This window comes from Myxocyprinus asiaticus, chromosome 2, assembly GCF_019703515.2.
Source record: "Myxocyprinus asiaticus isolate MX2 ecotype Aquarium Trade chromosome 2, UBuf_Myxa_2, whole genome shotgun sequence".
Lineage (NCBI taxonomy): Eukaryota > Metazoa > Chordata > Actinopteri > Cypriniformes > Catostomidae > Myxocyprinus > Myxocyprinus asiaticus.
Genome location: NC_059345.1, coordinates 58,287,747 through 58,306,399, shown reverse-complemented (window position 1 = coordinate 58,306,399; position 18,653 = coordinate 58,287,747). Strand labels below are relative to the sequence as shown.

The following is an 18,653-nucleotide window of genomic DNA, read 5'->3' as shown; positions in this document are numbered from 1 at the left end:
TGTCTCTTCCATCGCTGTGACCGGTGGCTTTTATTATTTATTTTTTTTGGCTGTCCTGGGTTAAGTGGTTGATATTTTGACGGGCTTAATCCTGTCTGGCACCCAGATTATGTTAAATTATAAGCATTTAATTGAATTATTACTTTAAAATTTATTCTGGGGCCAATGTTACATAGTACTATTATGATATCTGTAGCCTACATATTATGATACTTGAAGTTCTGCTTAAAATCTTTTTAGTATCTGGATGATTTGGCTGCAGTCAGTTGTAATGGTCATGATTACCTTTATAATGCCTCTAAAATAAAGAGATGTTTTTAGAGGCCTGGGACAAGTTCGTTAAAGTTAATTGATTGGAATATAGTCAGTAATATAATGTTGTAAAGAGGGCTGACTTTTATTTATTGACTGTTTTATTGTAGACACCAGTGTTACATCTGCACAAAAAATTATAATATACTTGGAGAAAAAATATCTGTTAGCATTCCCATTCATTCAGATTATGTTTTTCCAGGGCTTCATGAGCCAGCCTGGCAACTGCCATCGAGTTGCCTGACTGGCGCATGAAGCCCTGGTAGTACATAATCTGGATGCTGCCTTCTTTGCTTCATGGACACTCAGTTCCAACAAACCAAAATTATATCTCAGCCAGTCACCTGAGCCATGATTGCAGTGTGACTGATCATTCCGGAACTGCAGGAAAGTTACGTCCTGACCAGTGGCACATTGACGGATAATTCCAAATGCTGTCCATTATTTTGACAGAAAAAAAAAACTTAAAAATTATTTTAACTTAGTGCATCAGTTTTGACTTCACTCTCTTTCTCACACACACTCCTGCTGTGTGTGTGCCCTGTGTATTCACTGGTATTAAGATGTGTTAAAATGCGTATTAACAGGCACCATCGCCATTTACACCTGGTAATATGTGTCTCTTTTGACCAACTGTGTTTGGATTTCATGGAGAGTGTCTTATTTCATAACTGCATACATCAATCATTACGTCAGTGTGTTAATGCATGATAATAAAGCACAAAGTATAATAAAAAGAGAGCGCGAAAGTGCATCGATTCTGCCAATTGTATTTGCATATAATATAAGCGCAAACATTAAATTTAGAGCAGAATTCTCAGTTATTTAAGTGGAGTAAATGTTTTAACTTGTATTAACTTGTAGCTTCAGAGATGTGTGTGCTTTTCATCTAATTAGGTCCCAGGGACACTGAAAAAGTTCTGTGAACTTGTGCACACTGTATATTTTGTGCTTTAACCAATAAAAAAATAAATAAAAAAAACTTTTTTTTGTGCAGCGGTACATTGACGGGTAGAACTTTCAACCTTGAACTCTTTGGTTTTATCAGCCTCAAACATAGGGAGTCAAAAAAAATCTATCATATATCGTAGAACATGATGCCATGCACAAACATCTCTAAAAATTTAATCTCAGTTCAAAACACCACTAAAATGTATACATCCATGTCAAAAAGCTCAAGTGACCATGAAAGCAAACCAGATATAGGCAGTTCTTCAAAGACTGTGCATTTTATGTCACTAACTCGCATGAACAGCATTACAAAATTAATAAAAATGAAAGACTATCAATATTTTGCAGTTATAGTAATTTAATACAAACTAATGCATCAACAACACCTCAAAGCAATATCATACAATTCACTGAAATGATGAGGGTTCTCTTTAACTAATCCAACCAGCAACACTTAGAATAAAATTAGCTTTTAAAACTTACCAATGAAGTTCACTATGCAGGTCTGCAATCAATAGCGATTAATTACGAGGATCATGTCAGCTTGACATCCATGTGTTTTGATTGGCTAAGTGGCAAAGGCAAACAATCCCCTCAACAGGGGTGTAAAAAGTACTCAGAAATTATACTTAAGTGAAAGAATGGATACTGAATGAAAATTGCACTCAATTAAAAGTCCAAGTATGTAGCCAAAAATATACGTCTCCTGGCGTCCCCAGAAGGTTCACCACAACACTGATGGAACTCGTCAATTAGGGCGGAATCCAGAATGTCACGGGCCAGAACCCAACTTCTTTCCTCCGGACCGTAACCCTCCCAGTCTACCAGATTTTGATAACCTCTGCGCCTCAATAGGCATCTAACCGAGTAAGCCAAGGCAATATAGGACCAGGGTCTTGAAGGGACCAACAATGGTTGAAGGAAAACTGTAGGGGGCCGACTGGAAGAATTGTTACTAGCATAAACAGGACAAGCTCATACAAACTCATGGACATCCTGCACCATCGTGGGCCACCAGAACCACTGCTTAATAAATGCCTGAGTGTGAATTGCCCCCAAATGACAGGCGAGATTGGAGGAGTGGCCCCATTGAAGGACATGAGTTCGGACTGCCCCAGGAACAAATAACATTCCGTGGGAGTATTAACGTCATGTAAAGCCAAGTGGACTTTGGCCTCAACTTCCCAAGCCACCACTGCAACCACCACAGAGGGTGGAAGAATGGTGTCCTGTGAAGCAGAGGTGCTCTCGGTTTCAAAAGAGTGAGAAAGAGCATCAGGTTTACCGTTCTTCAAACCGGGGCAATACGATAATATGAAGTCGAATCTGCAAAAGAAGAGTGCCCAGCGAGCCTGTCTGGAATTTATTCTCTTCATGGTCTTGATGTATTCAAGTTTCTTGTGGTCGGTCCAAACAACGAAAGGGACCTCCAAGCCCTCCAACCAGTGTCGCCACTCATCCAAAGCCAGCCTGACTACCAGAAACTCACGATTACCAATATCATCATTTCGTTATGATGGAGAGAGATGATGAGAAAAATAGGCACAGGGGTGCAACCTCCTGTCCGAGGGAGTCTTTTGGGACAAAATCTCCAACGCATCAACCTCCGCAAACTTTTGCAATCAAATCATGTCTTGGTGAAGGTTAGATTCGTCAGTGGCTGAAGTTCCGAATGAAACAGCAATATAAATGTGCAAACCCCAGAAACCGCTGGACCACCATGCAAGAGTCTGGGGTTGGCCAACTCTCAACAGCCCTGACCTTATCGGGGTCCATTCGGATACCATCAGGTGAGAGGATGAACCCCAGGAACGAAACCAACTGTGCATGGAACTCGCACTTCTCTGCCTTGACGAACAGTCGATTCTCCAGCAGCCTCTGAAGCACTCGCCTGATGTGCTGGACATGGTCATTAATGTTACATGAGAAAATCAGAATGTCATCTAGGTATACAAACATGAATTGGTTGACTATGTGCCAGAGCACTTCATTAACAAGTGCTTGGAAGATGGCTGGGGCGTTGGACAACCCAAAAGACATAACCAGGTATTCAAAGTGCCCAGTGGGTGTATTAAATGCCATCTTCCATTCGTCCCCCTCTCTTATCTGGGCCAGGTGATAAGCATTGCGTAGATCCAACTTCGTGAACCAGGTGGCCCCCTGCAAGAGTTCGAAAGCTGAAGACATCAACGGCAAAGGATAATGGTTCTTTACAGTGAAGTCATTCAGCCCCCAATAATCTATGCAAGGTCTTAAGGAGCCATCCTTCTTCCCCATGAAGAAGAACCCCGCCCAAGCCGGAGAAGAAGAGGGACGAATGATACCTGCTGCTAGAAAATCACTGATGTACTTCTCCATGGCCTACCCCTCCGGCATAGAGAGTGAATAGAGATGGCCTCAAGGTGGAGAAGTATCGGGTAGCAGGTCAATGGCACTGTCGTATGGGCAGTGTGGCAGTAGAGAAGCAGCCCGTGACTTACTGAACACCGCCCTCAGGTCATTGATCTTGAGACTCACAGGTAATAATGTCTTGCTTCCAGGGGATTTTGCCGGGGTTGACTTCGCTCACCAGTAACCCCTTGTCTAATGGTGAGTACAGTCTTTTAACGGGCAGTTAATTACTGTCCTGCCTCCCTACAGTACAAGCAGAGCCTGTTTACCAGCCTCCTCCTTCACTCCTGAGTGGATAGCCGAGCTCTCCCAACCTGCATGGGCTCTTCCGTGGAACCGGGTTCAGGGAAACTGGTCGGTGGAGGCAGCCATGAAGGTAGAACGGTAGAAACTCTGGTGGTAAACTGTGCACGATGTCTGTGCTTCAATTTCAGACAATTATCCACCAGAATCACCAGATTCACCAATCCGTAAAGACTCTTGGGTAATTCGTTGGCGTAGATCTCATCTTTGATGGAGTCTGGGAGCCCACACAGGAACCGGTCCCATTGCGCCTGCTCATTCCACTCACAGGAAGCTGCCAAGGTACGAAACTCTATGGAGTAATCAGAGATGGACATCTTATCTTGGCGTAGTTCTCTGGCCGTATCCATACCTGTGGCAGCCCAGTCGAACACCTTGCATAATTCTTCAAAGAAGGCCTGGAAGGAGGAGCAGCATGGTAGTTTCATGTCCCAGACTGCCTTACCTCATTCACGAGCCTGTCTGGTGAGCAGAGAAACCATGAACGCGACCTTAGACTCTTCAATGGGAAAGGATGATAGAAAACAAGAGTGAACAATGGGAGAGAAATGAGCGACAGGTCTTGAGCTCACCACAATATGGTGCAGGTGGGTTGAGGCGGGGCTCGTGCAGCCTAATTGGAGCTGTGAAGGCGGGTGGTACAGAAGCTGGGACGGCGGTGGTGGTAGAAGCTATAGGTGGGGGACCGGCATTGAGAGAGATGCACAGATGTTGAAGGCGTGATGTGATCTTGTTTATCTGCTTTGTCATTTCCTCGAGAGCATGGCTGGTCTGATTTAATTGGGTCTGCTGATGACCCAAGACTGCTCCTTGCTGGATAATGGCTTCCTGGAAAACACTCTGCTGGGTCCATTGTTGGCTGGTTTGTTATGTCAGAATGGATTCAGAAGTACCCAGGGATGCAGAGAGAAAAAGTTTGTTTATTAAATGTAAAAACAAATTAGAATCCACAAGGCAAAAAACGTAGTCCAGATGGTGGAAAAAAATAAAGTCCAAAACAAGCTGGCAAACAGCGGAGATAAAAAAAACAAACAAGGATAATCCACTCTAAGGATGTGGCAGCAAATATCACAGTTTCAATTTCAAAGAAAACCAAAAAGGCAAAAATCCCAGGAGGCAGGAACAATGGCGAGTGGTAACAGGTAGTCAGTCCACAAGTAGGGTACAGAGTCGATCATGTAATCCACAGGAAAATTCCACTTGCCGGTATCTGCAGCGGGAACAAAAACTGGGAAGAGAACACACAGATCATGGCATAACAGAGAGACCAACAGGTTGGCAGGAAGATAGTATAACTGACTACCATGAAAAACAAACCAGCACTGAAGACGAGAGGAGTGCAGGAAAATATAGGGCAACGTCAGCGAGGAACAGCTGACATGAATTAACTCATGAGTGGCGCAAATCAGCGTCACCATAGCAACGCTGATCACCTGTTCACGAGTTAAAGGGCAACACACAGGGAATACAAAAACACGCAGACACACAGAAAAAACTGAAATACCCACCAGAACCATGACGGGAGTCAACACGTAAGCCTAAAGTGTCATAGAACCACCACAAAATGTTGTGGTTGCTTTAGAAATTGTGTTTTTCATCTCACATTTGCTTTTTATGACATTATCGGTTTGGTTTAGGTTTAAGTTTAGGGTAGTGAGGTCGTTTTTGTTGATGTAAATCTCAATAGAACATTAACCTTAAAAACCTTGTCTGTTCGGGAGAACATTTCACTTGCTTTTAGCGCCACACAGTGGACATTTCACTTCGAAACTGCCCTGAGACATGTAATGAACCACATAATTTTATTTTGAAAAAACGTTGCCACAATCACGCAGTGTTCGTTGCATGGGAGAAGGGACTTACGAATTGCGATGTCGGAGCACCCAGCCCCTTGAGACATCAAGAAAGATAAAAAAAATTCAAAATAAGCTTTGAAGAAAGTTAGTAATGTTGTTGGTTTTGTGAATTGTTTTCTGAGGTTTGCTACCAAACCTTGCTGTTGAGCAGGTGGATGAATTCAATAAAATTCATAATTCAAATTTCCTCAGATTCCATTATTTTGATTATCATTATTATTGTCATTATCATTGCTGGTTTTATAGTTGTTATTATCATAATTAATAGTTGCCTTACAACAACAACCACAACATTATAAATTCAGCAAATAGGGAGAAGAAATTCATAGATGTGATTTAAATATGAAGGCAAGTGTAGAAATAAATGACATGTACTCATTTAATTACAAATGCCTTTTGTTTATATATATATATATATATATATATATATATATATATATATATATATATATATATATATGTATACATATATATATTTACAACGTGAATGATCATATTTTACTTCATAACTGTCCAATCTGTAGAAGTAGCAGGCGTTAAGAATAAAGTTTAGGACAAAAACCGTCTGTGTTTCTCACTCGGTGCTCATAGTTTTGAATGAATACATCACAATCAGCTGGACGGTCACATACGATCTAGTCATACAAATATTTCAATGTATGCAAAGCTCAAATCAGATCAGAAATTCCGCTTCTGCAGATGGTCAAAACTCCACACAGCCGCCGTGCAACACTCCAGATGTAGTGAAAAATTGGCTTCAGTACAGTAAGACGAAAATAATCTGCAAAACTGTAATGAGTACTTTTCAAGTTTAAATAAAATGGTAAGGAGTAAAAAGTACTATTTTTTCTTTGGAAATGAAATTAAGTAAAAATACAAGTATTCTGTTTAAATTGCACTCGAGTAAAGTACAAATCCAAAAAAATAATACTTAAGTGTAATACTTAAGTATTTTTACTCAATTACTTTACACCTCTGCCCCTCAGGCTAACATTGAATGCTCGTTGCATGTGCTCATAATGTTCTCCAGATCCACCTTGATTAACATTGAGGATGACAGGCTAGCCCCACGCATAGCAGATGAGAATGATTAAGTTCTCTAAAGATGGCTCCGGTGTGTGTGGCTTGCCATCTGCTCCCTTCTCTGTCTTCGTTTATTTTACTTTTTATTTTATTTATGTATAGTTCGCTGGTTTATGATCGCCAAACTCTGCTTGATATACGCAACTCAGTTGCTAAGATTTCCACGCTTAATCTGAGTGGACCTCGCTTCTGCTTGCCTCACCGCTCACCAAACATCCCTGATTACCTGCGCTGGAGGGCTTTTGATCTTCCACAGAGGAAGCGCCACAGGAGAAGTGGCAAGTGAGCAGGTGTCGTGGTTAGGTGGAAGTACGGCCTGGCTTCGGATCTTGCTCGCGGATCCGGTTCGGCCTTTCCGACACTGAATTTCTACTGCCGACGGCGTGTCATGTGGGGCTCACTGGAGATACCTCATCAGTGGATTCGCTCACTTTCCCCTGACTCGCCTGCTGGGACCACTCGGTGCATTTCACCCAGGACACACTGAGGAGGAGTGAACCACCTTAATCAGCTGTGTAATAGCTACCGCTAGTGAACCATTACTGCTTAGGATTGCACTTACCAACGTGTGGTCTTTGGTAAACAAAAATTTATATTACATTACTTTTTTATTTCACTAAGCTTGGATATTCGCTTTGTCACAGAGACTTGGATTAAAATGGGAGACTTAAATCCATTTTCTGAACTAATCCCTCCGGACTGTTAATTTTTAAATTCCCCTCGGACCACTGGTCTGGCTTCTGTTATAAAAAAAAAAAAAACTTCACTGCAGCTCCGTACTTACTGCTATATATCATAGCTTTGAAGTTTTGTTGCTCCATATGGAACTTGGTAATCCTGTGTTGTTCATATTGATCTACCGACCCCCACAACCAAACAAGGAGTTTATCAGTGAATTCGCTGATTTTCTGGGGGGGATTGTGACAAATTTTGATAGCATTATACTTTTGGGTGATTTTAACATTCACTTATGCTGTGCTTCTAATCCACTACCTAAGGAGTTTTCAACCCTTATTGACACCATGGATTTTGTTTAGTGGGTAAATGGCCCCTCTCATTCACATGGTCATATCCTAGACTTGGTATTAAGGCATGGAATATCTGTTGACAGCATTTAAATCTGTGACAACACCTTTTCTGATCACAATCTGATCCTATTTTCAACCTCTCTTTCTGACTCTGTGGTGAAAGTCCCATCTCAGATATGTTTGTCACGTATATTTTCTCCACGCTCCTCTATAGACTTCTCAAACGTATATAACGAGGTCCGTAAACCTCTGGATTTTGCATCTTCATCAAATAATTGGGATGCTGAGGAACATCTCAACTTATTCAGTTCCATCTGTTCAAATACCTTAAACTCTATAGCTCCACTAAAGGCATGTCACCAAAAACCGAAATCAGAGCCATGGTTTAATGACACTACGTGATCACTCAGACAGATCTGCCAGCAGGCGGAACGTAAATGGAAAAAGGACCATCTACAAGTGTCTTATGAAACAATGAAGAATGCACTGTCCACCTTCCAAAAAGCTGTAAAATCTGTCGAAATATCTATTTGAGATTATAACTAAAAACTCCCATAGACCCAGAACTCTTTTCTCCACCATCAACGCAGTTTTAAATCCTACTACAACTATTTTTCCTGAGACATCAGTGGATCTATGTGAACATTTTCTTAATTTTTTTTTTACTGAAAAGGTTACCAGTATTCGATCTCAGCTGCTGCCAGATGTTCATGAGCTGGTTGAGACTCCATCTTGTTCAGCTGTTTGGAGTGAATTTGAGCCTGTTTCTCTCCAATTATGCAGAGATATCACTGAACATCTAAAGCCTACCTTATCTCCAAATGATGTAGTACCACCATGCTTTTTCAAGCAAATATTTGACACTATTGGTCCAAATTTACTGTCTGTTATTAACAACTGTCTCTGCACTGGGACTGTCACGACTTGCTTTAAACTTGCAACGGTGACACCTTTCCTCAAAAAACCCACTTTGGATCCCGCTATCTGTACCAATTTTTAGGCCAATCTCTAACTTGCTTTTTATTGTGAAGATTATGGAGAAGGCAGTTTTAACCCAGTTGCAATCATTTTTAAATATGAACTCTATCCTTGAACCTCTTCAGTCGGGTTTCAAGGCTTTGCATAGTACAGAATCTGCTCTACTAAAAGTACTCAATGACATCCTAATGACTGCAGACTTTGGGAATGTCATGGCCCTGGTCCTCTTAGACCTTAGCTCAGCATTTGACCTAGTTGACCACAATATCCTTATTTCACGGCTTGAGCATTGTGTTGGTATTCAAGGTACGGCTCTGAATTGGTTCCGGTCATATCTATCAGACAGAAGCTTCTCTGTTGCAGTGGGCCAGCACATCTCCTCTGTTGCACAGCTTACCTGTGGTGTTCCGCAGGGCTTGATCCTTGCTCCAACATTATTTTCTTTATATATGCTTCCTATGGGCACTATTTTTAACAAATATGGGGTGTATTTTCATTGTTATGCTGACGACATACAGATCTATGTTCCTATAAAACGTCATGACAAACAAGCTTTTGACCCTCTCTTAGCTTGTCTGCAGGAACTCAAAACCTGGCTGACAGATCATTTTCTACACCTTAATGAGAGTAAAACAAAAATTATCCTGTTTGGACCAAATGAGCTTAAAACAGTGAACAACATTGACTTAGGTATTCTCACTCTTCATCTCACTTCTCACGCTAAGAACCTAGGCTTTTTCTTTGATAGTAGCTTAAAGTTCGACAAAAAAATTAACAAAGTGGTTAGATCGAGTTTTTTCCACCTACATCGCCTAACTAAATCAAAACCTTTTCTATCCAGGAAAACTTTTGAAATGTGATCCATGCTTTTATTTCTTTACACTTGGATTACTGTAATTCTCTGTACTCTGGCTTGCACCAATCAGCTCTTTCCCACCTGCAGATGGTCCAAAATGCTGCGGCACGACTTTTAACGGGCAGTCGTAAACATGAACACATCACTCCCGTCCTGATCTCCTTGCACTGGTTGCCTATCAGATTTCGAATTGATTTTAAGATTTTAAGATTTGTCTATAAATCCTAAAACAATCAGGCACCCCATTATCTCTGTGATTTGGTTCGTCCGCATAACCCAACCAGATCACTCAGATCCGGGGATCGCGGTCTTTTGTCTGTTCCTAGATCCAGGATGAAGCATAAAGGTGATCGTGCTTTTTGTATCACTGGCCCCAAACTGTGGAACAGCTTACCGGATTACCTCAGGACTGCCCCCTCTCTGTCTGTTTTTAAATCATTGCTTAAAACTTTCTTATTTTCATTAGCTTTTAATTTACCTTAAATCATGGTTAAGCTGTGAAATTACCCTCTTACCTATGTTTTATTTCTGTTATACTGTCTTGCCTGTGATGCCACTGTACAGAACTTTGGTCAACCATGGTTGTTTATATAAATAAACGTGATTTGATTTGATAAATGGCTTTAATAATAATGTAAAAATTTCTGAAAAGAATATCTACTGTTCTCGTGTAATGAACATAAAACAAGTTTAAGATGCGGAAAATATATTATTTCTTAAAATAAATGTATGATTATGCCACACATTTTGCACAACAGTGCCACATCTGGTGGGGATCAGCTCCACTTGCCCCTAATGTAGAGACGCCACTGGTCCTGACAATGCTAAATGGCTGATGGCACCATGAGGACATGCAAAGTCCCAAGCCCTTCAGTTGTGACTATTTTGCCAGCGCATGAGCTGTGACTGTCACTAATAAAACATCTATTATAATATAATGACATTTTTGCAATATATATGTTGCTAAAAAATATATATATATTTATTTAATCAGAGCACAAAGCTACTTTTGAATGGCCATCAACAGAGAAACATGCTTTTTGCCCCCAGCTGGTGTCATTAAACCATCTACCAGCAGGGGCTCAGCTAATCACCCAAACCCAAACTGCAGGCTTCTATAGGCTTGTGTTGGTGCATGATCCAAAGAGCTATTGGATCCTGTGCTGTGAATGCTGCTGTGATGAGCCAAATGCACTTCCAGCCAAGCCAGATGAGCATGTGTTTTTGGCACTATGTGTCTGCTATGACAGTATAGTGAGGTAGCATGGTGCACTGCCAACATGATCACACAGGAATTCGGCTTGTTGTTTCCTAGAGGATTGGACACATTATGCCGACTCACTGACAAGCGGCATTTCCCATCAGACATTTTTTAATCGGGTCAAGCATGTTAAACTTCCTTTGTGGCATGACTAGGAGCCTGTTGCATCAACAGCGTGGGATATCCAGGTTCGGATCACATGTTGAAACCTGGAAGTAATCAGGTTCGCGTAATCATTGATGAGTGCAATTCAGAGCTTGCATTTTTTTCTTTATTTTTCTCTTTAACATTACATTTTTATTCCACTGATGGTTAGGTTTAGGTATGGAAGTTGAACAGCTTAAAATAACTAGCTTTTGGCACCCCTCCGTGGACATTTTTGACCTGGAAAATGGAGCTTGCATGTGCCCATATGCCCAACAACACTTACCTCTTTGGCCACTGGGGGCAGTGTTTCGAATTTCAGTTAGCACAGATTTTCACTGAAGAAAAGCCAGCCTACTGTTTCCAATTTCACTGTATGAAAAGTCTGGCTCTGCAACAGCTCAAGGCCAAGCCTTGTAATGTGCCTTTGTGTCTTTGTTCCAACTTTGTCACCTGGCCAGATATCTGAGGCCACTGGGTAAAGCTAGGGCTTCAAAGTGTTCTCTGCTTTATAACCTAAAGTTATGCTTTTTTATATAACAATTTAATAAATCTAGAAAGCTTGGTTGTGCTTATCAGGAGGGAGATGTGACCGGCAATTTACATAAGACAGGCTTCTCGGCCTGCCAATGCACAGATACCAAAGAATTTTTGGTTGATGCTTGAAGCAAGCAGACAAGGCAATGGCTTTTCTTTTTGGACCTATGTATAATGATGCGCTCCAAAAACCTGCTCCTTTCTTGGTCATGCTCAGCTTGATATATTTAGATATCACAATGTGCTAAGGTTGCCAAAGAAAATGGATTTAAGAATATTATCACAAACAGTTTTGTTAATTCAGGCCTCATTAAAGTTATATTGGTTATTCAGCAAAACAAAAAAAAAAGTCAGGTTACAGCAAAACACAGTGAGAAAGATTGTTCCTCCATGAGTGAAACAGGGGTTTTCATCCAAAATACCAAGGGCTAAGGGCATTTGAGTGCATGTCTTAATTCCTTTTTTGTCATTTTTTCTTTTCAGGGACCTGAGGGCCCTCCAGGAGCAAAGGTACAGTTAAAGTCATCCTTTATTCAGGGGCGGAGCCAGGAGTTTTTCACAGGGGTGGCCTGGCAGGGACCAGCGATCAGTCTGTAGTGGCACAGAAATTTTCAGGCAGCATTTCCATATCGTCGGGGGGGGAGGGTATAATGACACCTGGGACAGAGAGGTGCGGTAACCTTGGTGTGCGCACATGTTAAGACTCCTGTGTGTTGCGGTTGTACAGAGACAGTTCCACCTCTAAAAACTAAATTGTGCCCAAGACAGAAAATTATCAAAGCAGCAGTTGCGAGCGGGGTGGCCAATGGGGTCCCTGGCCACCCCCTAGCTCCGCCACTGCCTTTATTACACAGATCCCTTTTGTTAATCTAAATATTCATGAAACACATCACTTTGGTTATGCAATGTTGTGGCTTCAATTCATGTGTCCTAGTAAAATCATGTAATATCTTTAAGGACTCGTCGCTAGAAGTGTTAACTCTGGTATCCAGGAAGTTTATCCTTTTTGATAAGTTAAACAGGCTCATAGCTTGTAGACATTTAGGATAGATTGCAAATCATAGTCAGGCATTTAGTAATCAACAAATAGAAATGGAAAAACAATCATTCATTGAATTTTAACCAGTGGTACAAATGGATGTCAGAATAAATCAATGCTAGTTTGAAGACATGGGCTGAAGAAGGTGTGGTTTTATCCAGGTACAATAAATTATGTGAGGCATGGTTATGGTCTGGTTAAGGGATGGGCACTAGTACACAAAGGTCCCCATTGGCTTGGTGTTATAGAAGAGTTACTCCCTTTCTTCTTAATCAGCCAATAGGCTTCAGTTTCTCATTCTAGTGAGAGTTTTATTGGACAAAAATGTATATACACCTCTGAGAGCAAAATTAATCATCAATATTTTTGGTCCATTTTCCCAGTAGAGAAAGACTGTAAATCTTTAAAAGCATATACCTGCTAAAAGTTCATTTTATCAACTTTTAAAAGCACACTAGCCTATAGATGACCTCAAAGCTTATAGACATTGACTTAAAAGCCACAAAACTCTCATTTTGATTTCACGAGGTCTTTAATATTTAATATGTAAGTATAAAGCAAAACCAAAAATAGCACCCTGAAGACTGAAATTATCTACAAAATGTTCAAATGAAGTGTACATTATGCAGTTTGGACTGAATTAATTGAAGTTTTCAAGAGATTAAAAAAAAAAAAAAAAAAACACTAACAAGAACATTTGAGGAATATCGCCTTGCAAGCACCCTAATCACCCTACATAAATAGCTCACTTGAATAACTTGAGACAGTTTAAAGGCAGAATGCAGAGTATTAGCACAAAACCTCAGAGCCCCACAAGGGTTTATATAAATAGCAGATTAACTTTGTGATGCCATCAGGTAGTTGCCAGTGTTTTCCAAAGTAACCTCATTATAAGCTTTCTGTTTGAACTGACAGCAGCAGACAGACCCCTCAGGACACTGGGACCAATGACACACTGATATGTTAATGACTCACAGATCACTGGGGCACAATTTGGGCTCACCTCAGGGCCTGAGGTGTGCTGAGGCTGACCTACATCCTTAGGACCCAATGTAAACAGTTTCATGCATGCAGTTTTATTACAGTAGATTTAAGTCAGTTTAAATCACATTTTCTTTGGCAATTTTTTTTTGGCCAAAATATTTTGCATGATATTTATAAAGAAATTAAAATAATATGTCACTGTTCCCCAAATGCCTAGCTGAAAATTATAATTGAATAAAAAGTCTTTAATGGACACTCAGCTCAGGCCCATTTATCATGCAATGAACACAGCTCAGCTCAGGCCCATTTATCATGCAATGAAAATATCAAGTCTTGAGATAAAAACCAGCCAAGCTTTTACATGACACTGGTGTCATTACGTGTAGAGTTTAAGATAATTAAGTACCACTAATAAGGTGCATATCCTCATGTCTAGACAAGCACACTGAGGATGTATAAACACAACAGGGTTTTGCGTTTACATAGTGCTGACTAATTGTCTTTGTAAGCCTTTAGCACCCATATCCTATACCAAACCTGCCCTGCTGCTCTAGAAAGGTAAAATTGTTTATTCAGGCACTGCTGACAATTTTGGCAGAAGGTAAATCATTTAACACTTCTGTGTCTTATAAAGTGTAGCAATGGAAAGAGGCTTTGCACCTCGGTGAGGACTTGCTCCTTGTACCGCAGCTAAATTACTGTGCCAGACAGTTTGGATTTTCAATTCAACAAAGATGGGGAGTACCTTCTGTAACTAAACGTTGTTATCTTATTAGCTTTAAGGATTCTGTCATCAATTATTCATCCTTATGTTGTTCCAAACACTGTATATGACTTTCTCTGTTTTGTGGAACTCAGTGAATGGGGCTGATGTTTTCAAACTTCCACAAAGGACTCAAAAGCAATCATAAAAGTGATCAGTTCGATGCTTGTGCTATATTCCAAGTTCTTTGAAGTCATAAAATAGCTTTGTATAAGAAATAGTGAATTAGTTTGTTCAGACAGTTTGTTTTAAATAACTAGTTTTAAAAACTGATATACCGATATACCGATTCATTCATTTAATTTTTTTAATGAAAAATTAAAGAGTACAGTATCTGTAGTTTATTAACTTTAAATTATTAGTAGTTTGGTAAGCTTCAGTTTTAAATTAGCTTCCTAAAACTGCATCTCAAGTATACTGTATATTGAGCAGATATTTGGACTGGTCACAGAGATGTTTAACTTCATGTTGAATGTTTGATTTTTTGTTTTGTTTTTACTTTTAGGGTTCCATTGGACCATCTGGTATTCCAGGTATTGATGGAATAAAGGTAAGATAACAGATATCCTTAGATTTTTTTATTTTATTTATTTATTTATTTTTTTAGAATATGCAATAAATATTATATTTTACTTTTATTTTATTTGATATTTTACTTTAAAGTCAATATGAAACCATTTAACTTCTGTAATTTGATGTATATTTTCGAGTGAAACAAGTTTCTAAAATAATTTGTCGGGTGGGGCTTGATTTTATCCATCGGGAATTGATTGGATTGCAAAAAGTGGAACGTTACGTAGCAGAATGGAGCCAGGCGGCTGGAGAGAGTTCAGAAAAGTAATTTGTGACATCAGTCAAAATGGAAAGTCATTTCAAAGGCACAACAAGTTATTACATTTTGATCAAAGATCACTAAAACTTATATATATATATATATATATATATATATATATATAGATAATGTGTACCGATGAGTCTTGCACAAGACTAAGAACAAGCATTAAGAAAGTAAATATGGTCAGTTTCTATTTCATGTTGACTTTAAGCTTTAGGAACACCCCATATTTGGCTGGCAGGGAAAGAATACTGTCAAAAATAATAAAAATTTCCTTTTTTTATTTAATCATCTGAAATGGACCTGCACAAAGCCAAATGCATAATTTACCTGAAGTATTAGACTGGTATCACTGTAATGTGAGGCATCAAGGTGGATTTGAATTGATTAACCACAAATTCATGAGTAATTTCCTTGGTTTGGTGTCTGAACCTTATTTTTTTTATGCCTTTAAGTTTAAGTTTAAGAGTGCATGTTTTGAAATTCAACCAAGGATGCCAGGTCTGAGGCCAAAACTTCATTCAAACGTAAACACACTGTAATTAGAAAAAGGTTGTGTTGTAAAAAATATTTCATTGTTGCTCATCTAGTAGAGATGAACACCAGCTTTGCAATCTTCACAAGCATTTAGAAATGCATTAAAACTGAGGCAGGGCATGCGTTAATAGGAAACAGAGAAAGACCATTTTCTGGTGGAAGCAATACTCGCTTTTGAAACAACAAAGGGCTCGGGGTCCTAAATGGTTGAACTGTTGGTTGCTAGGTCTCATTAAATGGTTGTCAGATGCAGTATGCTAAAATTTTAGAACAGACTAGGGCCTTTTCTTTAAATGGTGTTTAGAGAGTTCAGCATAGAAACAAGTAATTCACAAATTGTCATTAAAGCACAAGAACTTTTAAGACATAAAGTGATCAGCATCAGGACCTGTAACAGACATTTTTTTAGGTTTTAGAAGGCTAGAAACTAGATATTTTTTTAATATTTTTAAATTACACTTAGTCCATTATTACACCAACTGTAAAAATTACAAGATATCCAAGATACCATTTGGGGTAGCTAAGATGCCACACTGACGGAACCCTCTGGAGATCTTCCTGGAATCCTTTTTTTAGTTCTCTGAGGTCACGTCCACATTTATACGTTTTCATTTAAAAACACATTGATTTTGTTACGTTTATGCCTCTCAACCACACAGTGTTTTCCTCCACCGAAAATGGATACTTTTGCAAATGCTCTCCATAACTGCATTCTTTGGAAAATGACATTAGGAAACTGAAAACGGAGGTTTCAAACTTAAAGGATTAGTGTGGACGTGGCCTGAGAAACTCACTGTTAAAGCCCCAATATATTTCATAAAAAATCGAAGAACGAACAGGTGTGACATCATTTAGAACAAAATCTGGCCAAAAAAAGAAGGTGAAAGGGCAAACCTTTAGTAAAACTTCTTACCAGCTTCTAAACACCTTCTTACTGCCATTGGTTCACATCATCAGTAGGTGTGACCTGCAGCTCCACCTACCTTAAGGACAGCAACTAATTTTGTTTATGTTGTTCAGTCAGTCATGATCCGTCAACATGAACACACCAGTGTGCAGTTATTATTGAGCTGGTGGAAATTTACCTACATGTGTATGATCGTTCACGTAGAGACATTTTCCAAGAACATGTCATGCATTTTGTTTTTATTTAATTTTTTTTTTTTATTAGTCTACAAAATGAATCGAATCTACTCAAACACTCTCAAGTGCCCATTCACTCTAATATGCTGTTTCACTCATGTGCCTTCTGCAGTGAAAGCCATTCACACATCTTCCCATAGTAAGGTCATCATCATTCTTTTGTCTGTATTCTTTCCTTTACCACTCTTTTATACACTAATCTTAGCAGTTGTATCAGTGTCATCATAAAATACAATAACAGAGTCTAACCGGCACATATTATGGCCATATTATGAATTAAATTCTGAATTCAGAATGTAAACAAGACAAATTGCCCATTTTCTACTGCATATATATTACTTTAAATCATCATAGAGAGGTTAAAACAGCTTCTTTTACTGACCTCATATGAATTCTACTCACAGAATGAGACAAAGTCATTGATAACACATTTTAATGTCAAATTAAATGCTTTTCTAAACAGCTCCCACAGTGATGTGGTGGGTGTCTGAATGTTCGCAAACAGTGTTGCTCAACTGAACGAAGAAGAACTTCTCCATTAGTATATTGGGGCCTTTAGTTCCTGAAAGAACTCTAAAGAACTGTAAGGGCTGTAAATGGTTACTTTGGTAATCCCATCATAAGGGAAAGGTTTCAAAGAGCTTGAATTAAATATAAAAAAAAAAATTTTAATACATCAATAAGATATTTGAGGCTCCTTTAAAGGGTGTCTAGATGTTCTCCAGAGGGTTTCACCAATGAGGGATCTGAATAACCCCAAAGTGCCTCACGTATCTATTCATTTTTACAGGGCACTTGCCTAAATGCATTGTTTTGGTGATGTAGTTGAGAGAAGTTGTTATGAAAGATACAGTACATGCAAGTATGTACTTTTCTGGATTTTTAATGCCTGTAGCCATTGTTTAGGGGAACTTTTCCAACCTTGTGTAAGAATTCATATGACTTTCTGTAAGATACAGTAGGTCCACTGAATGTGTGTTCTGTTATTCATAGGGAGATATGGGTACAAGATTTCATGAGATCACTAGATCGATTTCATATCCCATTGCAAGTTCCATGGAGATCGTGGCTAAAAAAATATTATTATTCATAAATCAGTAGATTATTTGAGAGTATTAGTGCATCTGGATCTGGATGTTAAATATGACCATATCATTCAATATCGTGAAATGCAGATCATTTGTCAAACCATGTTATTTGATCTAGAAAAAGTGAGTTGGCTTAGAGCTTGTCTGAATGTGAGTAAGGTTTTTTTTTGGTCTGACGTCTATAGCATTCCTTGTACATTACTCCAGAGGTCATGTAGAATGGGCATCAGTAACATGAGCTTCATATCTTAAGTGAATGTGAATTTTAACCCCAGATGTGATCTGACTTAACTTGAGGCTTTAATACACCCTGATCTGGGAGTCTCTAACATTTGTATGTTTAACAATCCCTAATGTCTTTTCCAACAGGGTGAAAGAGGTGAACGGGGTGAAAAGGTAAAACCATGTTTTCACACTCACAGTTAGCTGATACTTTCCCAACTTGGTGTTTTGATTTGCAGGGCAACTAAATCTGTAGATGCAAAATAAAAATAATTGCATGAATTGAATCATTGATTATTTGGAATTATTACACGTCTCTCAGAAATACTTGATTCTCATTGG

General features: G+C 39.2%; 1 protein-coding gene across 1 annotated transcript in view; it reads left to right on the top strand.

The window, feature by feature from the left end:
- The window catches only part of LOC127449921 (collagen alpha-1(XXV) chain-like), a 40,609-nt gene extending 25,564 nt beyond the window's left edge, over positions 1 to 15,045 (top strand). The window contains exons 7-8 of the mRNA XM_051713551.1: positions 12,184 to 12,210; positions 14,992 to 15,045. Of these exons, the coding sequence (XP_051569511.1) occupies positions 12,184 to 12,210; positions 14,992 to 15,045 (81 nt within the window). The remainder of the gene's footprint in view (positions 1 to 12,183; positions 12,211 to 14,991) is intronic.
- The last annotated feature ends 3,608 nt before the right edge of the window (positions 15,046 to 18,653 follow it).